Here is an 11,346-nt window from a genome sequence, read left to right on the forward strand (position 1 = left end):
ATTTTATCAAATATATAACACTCATATTTAACTTTAAAAAGTGTTTTTAAATAATATTAAACTTATTTGTTTTTATATTTTTGTTAAAAATCAAAACCAAGCATATTGGTTGAAAAAAAATATATTTTTATAGTTTAATTTTAAAATTTATCAAAAAAATATACTTTTTTTTTTATATTTTTTTAACCTTAATAATAAAATTAATTTCAATTTTACTTTAATAAATTTCAAAAAAAGTTATAATAATAAAAAAATTATTTTTAAAATAATTTCAATATATAATTGATTGTATCTAGGATTAATGTTCTCTTTTTTTTATATAAGACTTTCAATTGGGTTTTAGATATTTAAATAGCTATATGTAATTTTAACTTCTGTGATCTCTTTTATTTATATATTCATGTGAGTATAAATATTTTTTTTAACAAAATTCATTTCACAAAAAGAATAAATAATAAAATAAAAAGTTACAACCAAATAAAATTGTAATGACCGAGTCTCACCAAAAGTATGGTAGCCTAAAACAAATCGGTTAGAGTGAACAATCATAACACAATCCCTAAAAAACGAATAAATGAGAGCCAAGTATCAAAATGTTTGTCATCATGTCCATCATAATAAGAGGAACCGAGACACAATTTCAAAGAGCACTCCACCTGTCAATCATCAACAATGCCAAGAACGAAAATCAAAATAGGACAAGACAAAATAAAAACGCAAAACATGTGTCGTATTAACTGACACAAGTAATCTGATTAACCGAAAAAACCAGCTAAAACTAAAGTAACAATAATCATGTTACTTTAACTATCACCAATCAAGATGAATCAAATCGAGACACAATTTCAAAGACCACCAATAAAGCTTACAATCGTAACTTGCCCTCTCCTCCTATACTATACATGCCTCTATCGCCTTGGCTTTTGCCTTACTAAAGCTTGCTTGACTCGATCTACGCGCATCGTTCTGACACAGACAGTCGTAGTGATGTCCTTTTCTGATGTCATGATCAATCAATCACCGATGATGTCAAGAACAAAAACCCCAATAGGACAAGGCAAAAACCAAAACGCAAAACATGTTCATGGACGACTCCCATGATATATTAACTATCATAAGTCATCCAAATAAACGAAACAAACCAACTAAAAACCAAAATAACAATAACCCGATTAAACACAGGTTAATAGATGAATTAATTCATATTAATTAATATATTTTTATATAAAATTAAAAATATAGTTAAATCAATCATTTTTTTTTTAAAGTCTTTCATAATTTATAACAATTATTTATTATATAGTTTATAAATTATAATACACATAAATTAAATATTTATTATTTTATCTTAATTTCTAAAATAAAAAACTTATATTTTTCAAATAATATATGTTTAAAAATGAAACATACAATTTTGAAGATAGAAATGGTAAGCCCATGGGCTAGGGCAAACAAACCCGAAGGAAAAAACAACCTCTCCTCACTCCTTCTGCAACTTCTCTTTCTTCAACCAGCCAGACCAGCTACAGCAGCGGTGAGCGGATATCATTCTTCTCCTTCTGCAAGCTTTCCCCGCCATCGCCATCGTCTCTAAATTCCAATCGATATCGTCAAGCTCTGCCCCCTACTGGTTGCTGCTCTCGCCGTCTCCAATCGTCAGACCCTGCCTCACCGTACACGGTACACGCAATTCACAATTGCTACCTCAAACAATTTCTTATAGTATTTCTCTGCGTTTTGCATCGTGTTGGATTACTTTAGTTAGGTATTGATGATGCGTAATTGATTTCGCTAATTCTAGATAATTTGATTCAACGTATCAAATGGTTGATGACATTCCTGGCATGTCTTCTGTTTTGCTGGAACTTGGATTGATTCTATTTATAATGTATCTGAAACAACTATTTGAAAATATGTAGATTAGAGTTGTTTCGCTGCAAGATTCTTCATCCTTCTCTGGCATGAGATTATTTTTTAGATAAGACAAGCTAAGACATGTATCTTATATTAAAAGAAGAGTTAACCAATATTCTGATAAGTTAGTGAGCAAGCCTTTGTTTGTAGCTTAAGAACACACAAACCACCAGTTCATGAACATGAAACAAAGGCAATGAGGATTATGTTGAAGTGTGCAGAGGGAGTATGCTTGAGTTTATTTGAAGGTGATGCCAAAACTTTTGGTTGATGATAATTTTGCAAAAATCTGAAATGAGCTCTCAAATTATCGGGTTGAGCCAATTTTTAGATACACTACCACTAAATAAGATGTCCCAAACGAGATAGTTCAAGGGACTTTTGTAGGCTCCATTTCTTCTAGATAACCTAAAATATCAAACTCAATTTTTTTACTTCTAACAAATATTAAATAAGCCTAAGCCCCAAAACAAATAGCAGCAACATCCAACAGTCTCGTTCTAGTGTCGTAGGAGAGAAGAGAAAGCGATGAAACACGACTTGCGATTCCGGTCGGCGAGGCTTTGCAATTTCCAGAGGGATAACGTCGGGACAACTAAATAGGGATAAAAACAACTAAACAAAAAAAATAATTATTGGACTATTGAAACCTTCACCAATGGCTACTTCGGCAATGGTGGAGGTAGCAGAACTTTGAATAGACTTCTTCATATCATGTGAGTTCCTAGAGTGAGAATTTGTGGGGATTAAAATTAAAGACTCTGATTTTCTCGTGTATTGATTATAAAATGTGCTAATTTATTTATACAATAAATGTTAATGGGTAGTTACCACATGTTCTAACAGGAATCCAGACTAGTTCGTCAAAATTAAGCAACTTAAATGGGTCGAAAGAAGCCCGGTGCTCGCGATGATGATACTGCCCCTGCGACATCTCTGGCTGGAGGGGGGAAGTCGAAGAAAAAGGCACTTCTAATTGATGATGACGAGTATTCCATAAGTACTCAAATGTCTGAGGAGCAACTTCAAGCTCCAGAAGAGAGTGTTGTCCCAACAGGTGGTAAGAAGAAAGGAAAGAAGGGAAAAGCAAGAAATTCGCAAATTGAGGATGATGAATTTGACGAAAAGGCTCTGACTCTAGATGTGGATGAGGATGAAGATGATGATGCAGCTCCAGTCTTTGCTGGGAAGAAGAAACCAAAGTCTAAGAAGGGTGGTAATAGTAATTCTTTTACTGCTTCTGGGTTTGGCTTACTAGGAGAGGAAGACCAAGATAATGATAATGATAAAGATGAGGATGTGGATGTAGAGGAAGATTATGTACCAACTTTTACGGGGAAGAAGAAGTCTTCAAAGTCAAAAAAGAAGAGTGATAAACCATCGTCTAATTTTGATACGCTGGATGAACTAGATGGAAGTAAGGATGAAGGAAACGAGGAGGTTACCAAAGATGCTGTGGAGGAGGTTACCAAAGATGCTGTGGAGACATCGAAGAGCAAAAAGAAAAAAAAGAAGGCTGGAAGAACAGTTCAAGAAGAGGATGACCTAGATAAACTTCTAGCTGAGCTTGGTGAAGGACCTGTAATAGCAAAACCTTTGCCTGTTTCTGTTCCTGTTCCAACTCCATTACCAGAGGACAAAGCTCAGACTCAAAGCGAAGAAGTTGCTCCTGCAGATATTGGTGCCGAAGAGGATGGACCTATGGAGTCCGCTGCTGCGAAAAAGAAGAAAAAGAAAAAGGAGAAAGAGAAGGAGAAGAAAGCGGCAGCAGCTGTGTCGACGTCTGTTCCAGTTGAGGCAGTAAAGCAAGAAAAGCCGGAAGAAGCAAAGGTTGAGACCAAAGGTAAAGTGATAGACAAGAAAGTCCCGAAGCATGTACGAGAGATGCAGGAGAGGCTTGCCAGGCTCAAGGAACTGGAGGAAAAGAAAAAAAAGGAGGAAGAAGAGAAGCTAAGAAAAGAAGAAGAAGAGCAGAAGCGGCTAGAAGAACTAGAGAGGATAGCTGAAGAAAAGAAAAGAATTAAAAAGGAAAAGGAAAAGGAGAAGATTTTGAAGAAGAAACAAGAAGGGAAGTTTTTGACAGGAAAGCAAAAGGAAGAAGCTCGTCGGTTGGAGGCGATGAGGAATCAAATTCTTGCTAATGCCGGAGGCTTGCAAATCCCTGCTGATGCTGGTGGTGCCCCCTCTAAAAGACCTATATATAAAACAAAGAAGTCGAAACCAAATCATTCTCAGGTAAATGGTTCAGTTCAGGAGAAGGGCGTTGAGAGTATAGATGAAAAGGAGATCCAACAAAATGTTGAGGCTGAATTGGATTCCAAGGAGCTAGAGAAGGTTGAAGAAGACAGTTCAGAAGTTGCTGAAGTGGTTGAAGATAATGTGAATGAAGAAGATGAGGATGAAGATGAGTGGGATGCAAAGAGTTGGGATGATGCTGATCTCAAACTCCCTGGTTCAAGTGCATTTGCTGATGAAGAAGTTGACTCCGAGCCTGAGCCTGAGCCTGAACCTGTGATTGTGAGTGCAAAGCTGGATGCTTCTTCCTCAAGTTCTCCCAGTACTGTACCAAATGGAACACTGGATATGGAAAGCAAAACATCTAAGGCTGAAGTGAGGAACAAGAATAAAAGTAAAGGGCCAAGTTCTGCTGTTTCCCCTAGCCAGGGAGAAGCTGATCTACGGTCCCCAATTTGTTGTATTATGGGTCATGTTGATACTGGTAAAACCAAATTGCTTGATTGCATCCGTGGGACTAATGTTCAGGAAGGTGAGGCTGGTGGAATTACTCAGCAAATTGGAGCGACATATTTTCCAGCAGAGAATATCCGTGAGAGGACAAAAGAACTAAAAGCTGATGCAAAATTGAATGTCCCTGGTTTGTTGGTCATTGATACGCCTGGGCACGAGTCCTTCACTAATCTACGATCCCGGGGTTCAGGTTTATGCGATATAGCAATTTTGGTGGTTGATATTATGCATGGCTTGGAACCACAGACCATTGAATCCCTTAATCTTTTAAAAATGAGAAATACAGAATTCATTGTCGCACTGAACAAGGTATGAAGTAGTCTTTCTATTCATGAATATTATATTTTTGTTTTAGCACTCTTAAATATAGACTACTTCATTGTTTCACTTGCAGGTTGACAGACTGTATGGATGGAAAACTTGTCGAAATGCACCAATTGTTAAAGCAATGAAACAACAATCCAAAGATGTTCAGAATGAGTTTAATATGAGGTTGACTCAGGTAAAATAGGTACTTGGGAAACACTTATAATTTATGTATCTGGATCTAGATGAGAAACAGCTTATCTCTAAATATATATGTGACTAAGTTCAGTTTCCAAACATAATCTTGTCCACATATGGTTTTGGATTCAGATTTTTTGTATCCAAGTGTCTCCAAATGGGTCCGTTTATTTTCTCAGCATGATGTATATGTTCAGCTTGGTTATTCATACCCTATTTTCCATTCTCTTTTCAGATTATCACTCAGCTCAAGGAACAAGGATTAAACACAGAGCTTTATTACAAGAACAAAGATATGGGAGAAACCTACTGCATTGTACCTACAAGTGCTATAAGGTATATTTTATCCATATATATGCCTTCTATTTATGTCTTTTTTTTTTTTCTTTAGTTAATACTGAAGCCATTCTTATCATCCTTAATATCCTATATGGTGTGGTTGTGGATGCAAAAGTGGTGAAGGAATTCCTGATTTATTGTTATTACTCGTTCAATGGACACAAAAGACAATGATCGAAAAACTTACATACAGCAATGAAATACAGGTATCCTCAAAAGCCCTAATAAATACACGCATAAGCATAACAATCAGGAAGAAAAAAAATAATTTGATTACCTGTGTTCTAGAGAGAAAAAATGTCATCCTGTTTGACATCTTTCAATTCTTTTACAGTGTACTGTTTTAGAGGTTAAGGTGGTAGAAGGCCATGGCACGACTATTGACGTGGTGTTAGTAAATGGACTTCTTCATGAAGGTGATCAGATAGTTGTTTGTGGCATGCAGGTAAGAATAAACATACTCATACTGGTATCTAAATGAGAGGTAACTAAGGCGGTGTTTCAAACTGATATAATCTAAATAATTAAGTGCTTATTTGAATTAAGTTCATTTGATGACTCAAATTATGCTAAAAAACTGATTTAATTTGGTAAGGGATAACTTTACTTGGTATTATACAAACAACTTTAACAAATCAACTTTAATAAATCAAAATTAATCAAATTGCGTCACTAATAGGGTATTAGTTAAACAGTTTATCAAATCAATTTACATATCAATTACTTAAAAAGTGATATTTCCATTTAGTTATTCAACGTTTTTCAACACTCTAAATATGATTTATTATTGTAGGGACCTATTGTCACCACTATTCGTGCATTACTTACGCCACATCCTATGAAGGAGCTTCGTGTTAAGGTATACGATTCATTTGTTTGTTACTGATTTCTACATGATGCTACTTTTAGTTTATCTGCATCATTGTCGACCTATTGGATCACCTGATGCCTTACCAAATAGAAGAAAAAATGTTTACCTGACATGTTAAGTATTATGATTGGTCACCATAAAATCTGTTAATAGTTATAAACTCAGGACATATTTTTTTAACCTAAAACAAGCATGTCAGGAGTAGTTCAAAGGTCGGCAATCACAATTAATTGTAGTTTTTATGTTGAGGCTGGAAGATACAGATAGTATAAGTGGGACCTGTGTTAGCCAAATAGTCATGATATAGTTCCTCTATGTTTCATTTTGTGTTGTGTCTTGTGTGTATGGTCCAAGCATCCCGACATGGATGTGGGTGTAGTTTATTTATATCGAAAAATATGTTCCCATATACACTAATAGTCTAATATTTCATCCATGCTGCATGATTAGTTTATAATTTTATAATACTTACAAGTAATGGTGTGATATCAAAATTTTAGTTAACAATATCCTTCACTCTTCATTTTCTATTTTGATGTATTATTTATATTACATTTAAATATTTGGTTATAGTATGCCTTTAATTGGATTTTATATCTTTTCCCTAAACCTATCTTCTTTCCAATTTATTCTCATTCCTTTTTTATTTCTTATTATTATTATCAAAATGATTATTTTATATATGTGGTTGAGATAGCGAACAAAATAAATTACATAAAAACAAAAGTTGAAAAAGAAATGCGATAAAGTTTAAGGAGCAAATCAAACAAGGAAACAAAAGTAGGCAAAAGTTATTCTTATTCTTTAATGGCTATCTGTTGTAAATAATAAATTTATTATTTTTCAATTTTATATTTAATATATGTGTTTGTGCATAGTCATGTTTCATTTAGAAGTTAATTTAATATTTTTTTTATTCTTATTGTCTATCTCTACTACATTATTGTTTGTAACTATTTTTTATCATATTAATTATATCACATTATACACTCACCATTTGCACAATAAATTGAATGCCTGAAATGCAACATAAATGAACACATCTATTAGTGATTAGAATCTAGTTAACTAAAACTTATTCACAGCAATAATAGGTATTTATATATAATTTAATTTATTTGTTTATAACTCAAAGAACAGGCAAAACATAAAAAATAAATAGTAAATAATACTGTAATTTAAACAGATTAATAGGTATTTATAGAATATGGAAATACTCCTTTACCCTAAAGAAATAGACTAATAGGTATATAACTCAAAAGCATGAACTTACTCCATTCCCCTCTGCACAGCTCCTCATTCGTCCTTCAATTTTCTTGGTATATACAGATGTCCATTTATGACAAGGTGGTACATGTAAAAAATTCATGTTTTAAGATCTACAAATATTTATTCCACATTTCTTTTTAGATATATTTTTTAACTGCTGGAAAACTAATTATACCCTTTTATACTAAGATACTATAGTCAGGCAGACGTGAACAGTGTTTTGAAGGATCATATGCTATATCTGGTTCACATGAATTTTGTTTTTGGAAAAAGTAAATAATTATTATATTTCACCCAATAAGGTGCTTAATTTTCTGTTTCTTGGTGCCAGGGAACATTTTTACATCACAAAGAGATTAAAGCAGCTCAGGGCATCAAGATCACTGCACAGGTGAATTTTAACTTTAAGCCTTCATTTGCACCCAAAAGAGGAACAATTTGAAAATACAAACATTTATAGCAGAAGGCTATTACATGTTCCTTCCAGGCATGCTGATTGGGTTATATTCAAAATTATATTAAGTTTGTATTAAAAGATGGAATCCGGTCAACATTTCTGAGACATTCACAAGTGATGATAATTTCTTTGTACTCGTAACTTTGAATTTAATACTTTGATAAATCTTTCCTGGATTATTTAGTTATTTATACATCTTATAGACAGTGAACACTAGAACTATGGCCTTGTACCTAAAAACCCTATTTATGAAAGGCGGCGTTAATATTGTCATTGTACCTAAAAACCAGATTATTTTAAATATGGGGTTATTTTCAAATAATCAGTTGATTATTCAAATATAAACCAGATCAAACAAGGCCTATGTAGTTTTAACACCATGAACTATGTTGGTGTTCCTGTTTGTAGGAAGTTGTTTGGTTCTCATGGTATTGTTTCATGCAGGGCCTTGAGCATGCGATTGCTGGCACTGGCCTCTATGTTGTAGGACCTAATGATGATTTGGAAGAAATGAAGGAGTCTGCTATGGAAGATATGAAATCAGTACTAAACAGGATAGACAAAACTGGGGAAGGAGTTTGTGTTCAGGCCTCTACTCTTGGATCCTTGGAAGCATTACTGGAGTTCTTGAAATCTCCTGCTGTGAGTATACCTGTTAGTGGTATAAGCATTGGTCCTGTACATAAGAAAGATGTGGTAAGGGCTAGTGTGATGCTCGAGAAGAAAAAAGAATATGCAACGATATTGGCCTTTGATGTTAAAGTGACTCCAGAAGCCCGAGAACTTGCAGATGAACTTGGTGTCAAGATATTCATTGCAGATATCATCTATCATTTGTTTGATCAGTTTAAGGCATATATTGATAATCTCAAAGAGGAAAAGAAGAAAGAAGCTGCTGAAGATGCAGTTTTCCCTTGTGTACTAAAAATTATGCCCAACTGTGTCTTCAACAAGAAGGACCCCATTGTTTTGGGTGTTGATGTTCTTGAAGGGATTGCTAAGGTATTGTTTAAGTATTGATTATTTATTTGAGGAAAAAAAACTTTTGACATGATACTACAAGGTACAGGATGATAACCACTGGGTTAATGTACTTAGTTGGTTTCCACCATTTGTTGACATGTCCAACCTGCTTTCATGATAGAGACGGTTTTTCTCTTTCAGTTCTATATGGCACATGCTATCCTTATCGGCTTTCACAATCAATCAACTCTTTTTATGTGAAAATACAAAACCTGTAAATTTCAACTGTTCAAATAAAAGGACATCTTCATCCTACAAAATTCACTACTAGCAAGCCACTTCATAATTTCATATATTTGCTTTCTTTATCATAAACATGAAATAAAATCTGATCAATAAAATTTGTCCCTGTGTGCAATACCTGATCAATAAATACACTCCACTATGTTCATTATTTTCTTCTACCTTGTAAAAAATTCATTGGTTCCTTCCCATGGTCATTGGCTTGATATGTCATTTTTTTTAATGAGTTGCCATTGATCATTAGGTTATATTTTTTCTTTACCTTGGTTATCTTCCAGTTTTAAATATTCTATTTGCCTTTCTCTCAACTATACAAGCAAACAATGTTAGCAAACTATAGAAAGTCCATGACAAATCCATTATTTGCAGGGATTGTATATACTAGGAGATGCATGCTAATTTCCTAAACCATTCTTAGATTTGTTATGTTGAACCTAATTGACATTGTTTAAAATGCATTTCTACAGATCGGAACACCAATTTGTATTCCTCAGAAGGATTTTATTGAAATTGGCCGTATTGCGTCCATTGAGAATAACCACAAACCGGTTGATTATGCCAAGAAGGGCCAAAAAGTTGCTATTAAGGTATGAAATAAGTTATCCATTTTCCAACTTGTGAGTTGGTAGCTTTTATAGTACAGGGATATATGATGAGAGAACATTAAGCTCATGCTCGATTCTCATTGAAAATGCCCAATCCTACAGTTAAATTTAGTTTAATCGAAATAACCCACTTCAAACAAGCCCCTGAACTAATTTTAATCCAAGTAGTGTACACTTAAAATTAGTTTAGCCCAAGTAAATTAAAGTTGTAAATGTTCCCATTGAGAAATTCAGTTCATGGTTTGATTGATGTAGCACGGTATTGTCCAAAGAAAAAAAAGAGAAAACTTATTTGACTCGTCTATGCAAAGTTAATGTAGTTCATCAATTGGATATAGCTGAAAACCAGGTAGGTTATTTAATACAAGTGTTTCCAGATGGGGACAATAGTAACTGCTGATAGCAATTTATTTATGAAGTTATTAGAAATGCTCTATAATTGTACTCTTACTGCAAAATTCATTTATGTTAAACAGATAACAAGCTCGAATTCCGATGAGCAGCAGAAGATGTTTGGCAGGCATTTCGAGATGGAAGATGAGCTTGTAAGCCACATCTCTAGAAGATCCATCGATATTCTTAAAACAAACTATCGGGTAAGTAGAATTTCAATTCCTTAGTAAATTTTATAGAGTCGTCGTCACTGTAATTTACTCACCACAAATGTTTACAGGATGATTTGTCTATGGAAGAATGGAAGCTAGTTGTGAAACTGAAGAACCTCTTCAAAATTCAGTGAAGAGTGCATGCTGCTTTCAAATTCTCACCAAAAGGTACATCTCTTGAGGAGGATTTCATTCTCACAAGGTTCATTGTTCCGCTTTTTGGCCATGCATCGATTGTGGTCTCGGGGTTTGATAATTTAAAGGAGTTGCGAAGGAGAACCGCGAAGATAATCAATAGAGTGGATAAATGCAACATAACCAAATCATTTTTGTATGTCAAGTATTTGGGGAATTGTTTGTTGTTTAGACCATGAAAAGTTTCACATTTTATTTTTCTTTTCTTTTGTGTACTTTAATTTATTTGAGGATTTGTTGCTGGTTTTGGAGTTTATTATACTAAAACTCAAATCATATCAAATCAATAGTTTTATATGCTGGTTATGGCATTTAATATTTAGAGTTAGTTCGGTTTGGGTTTATTGAAATAAACTTGGTTTATTTATAAAAAAAATGTTAGAAGAGTTGAGTATTTTTTTTATAAAAAGATTTGAAAGTATTAATATATATTGATAAAATATATTTTATTTTTAAATAAAAAATATATTTGTATTTTGGTTAATGAATTAGTTGATGTGATTAATGAAATTTAATAAAGTGATATTTGATTATTGTTAAATTAAATAAAAAATATATTTTTTTATTTTATTT

At 33.5% G+C, this 11,346-nt stretch overlaps 1 protein-coding gene across 1 annotated transcript; it reads left to right on the forward strand.

Moving 5' to 3' along the window:
• The first annotated feature begins 1,470 nt into the window (after positions 1-1,470).
• Positions 1,471-11,073, forward strand: LOC124938524 (eukaryotic translation initiation factor 5B-like). The gene is made up of 12 exons (XM_047478975.1): positions 1,471-1,680; positions 2,761-4,971; positions 5,057-5,164; positions 5,402-5,502; positions 5,621-5,711; positions 5,840-5,950; positions 6,299-6,364; positions 7,977-8,036; positions 8,547-9,104; positions 9,836-9,955; positions 10,450-10,569; positions 10,647-11,073. Exons 2-12 carry the CDS (start codon positions 2,797-2,799, stop codon positions 10,710-10,712), a joined length of 3,576 nt encoding a protein of 1,191 aa, XP_047334931.1. The 5' UTR covers positions 1,471-1,680; positions 2,761-2,796; the 3' UTR covers positions 10,713-11,073.
• The last annotated feature ends 273 nt before the right edge of the window (positions 11,074-11,346 follow it).

The sequence above is a fragment of the Impatiens glandulifera genome, chromosome 5, assembly GCF_907164915.1.
Source record: "Impatiens glandulifera chromosome 5, dImpGla2.1, whole genome shotgun sequence".
Lineage (NCBI taxonomy): Eukaryota > Viridiplantae > Streptophyta > Magnoliopsida > Ericales > Balsaminaceae > Impatiens > Impatiens glandulifera.

What these genes read in the sequence shown, in the direction of transcription:
- LOC124938524 (XM_047478975.1), top strand. Translation starts at nt 2,797, where the DNA reads ATGGGTCGAAAGAAGCCCGGTGCTCGCGATGATGATACTGCCCCTGCG. An exon ending in TTAATATGAGGTTGACTCAG is followed by an intron (nt 5,165 to 5,401) that starts GTAAAATAGGTA and finishes TTCTCTTTTCAG; the next exon opens with ATTATCACTCAGCTCAAGGA. An exon ending in TTCTTGAAGGGATTGCTAAG is followed by an intron (nt 9,105 to 9,835) that starts GTATTGTTTAAG and finishes GCATTTCTACAG; the next exon opens with ATCGGAACACCAATTTGTAT.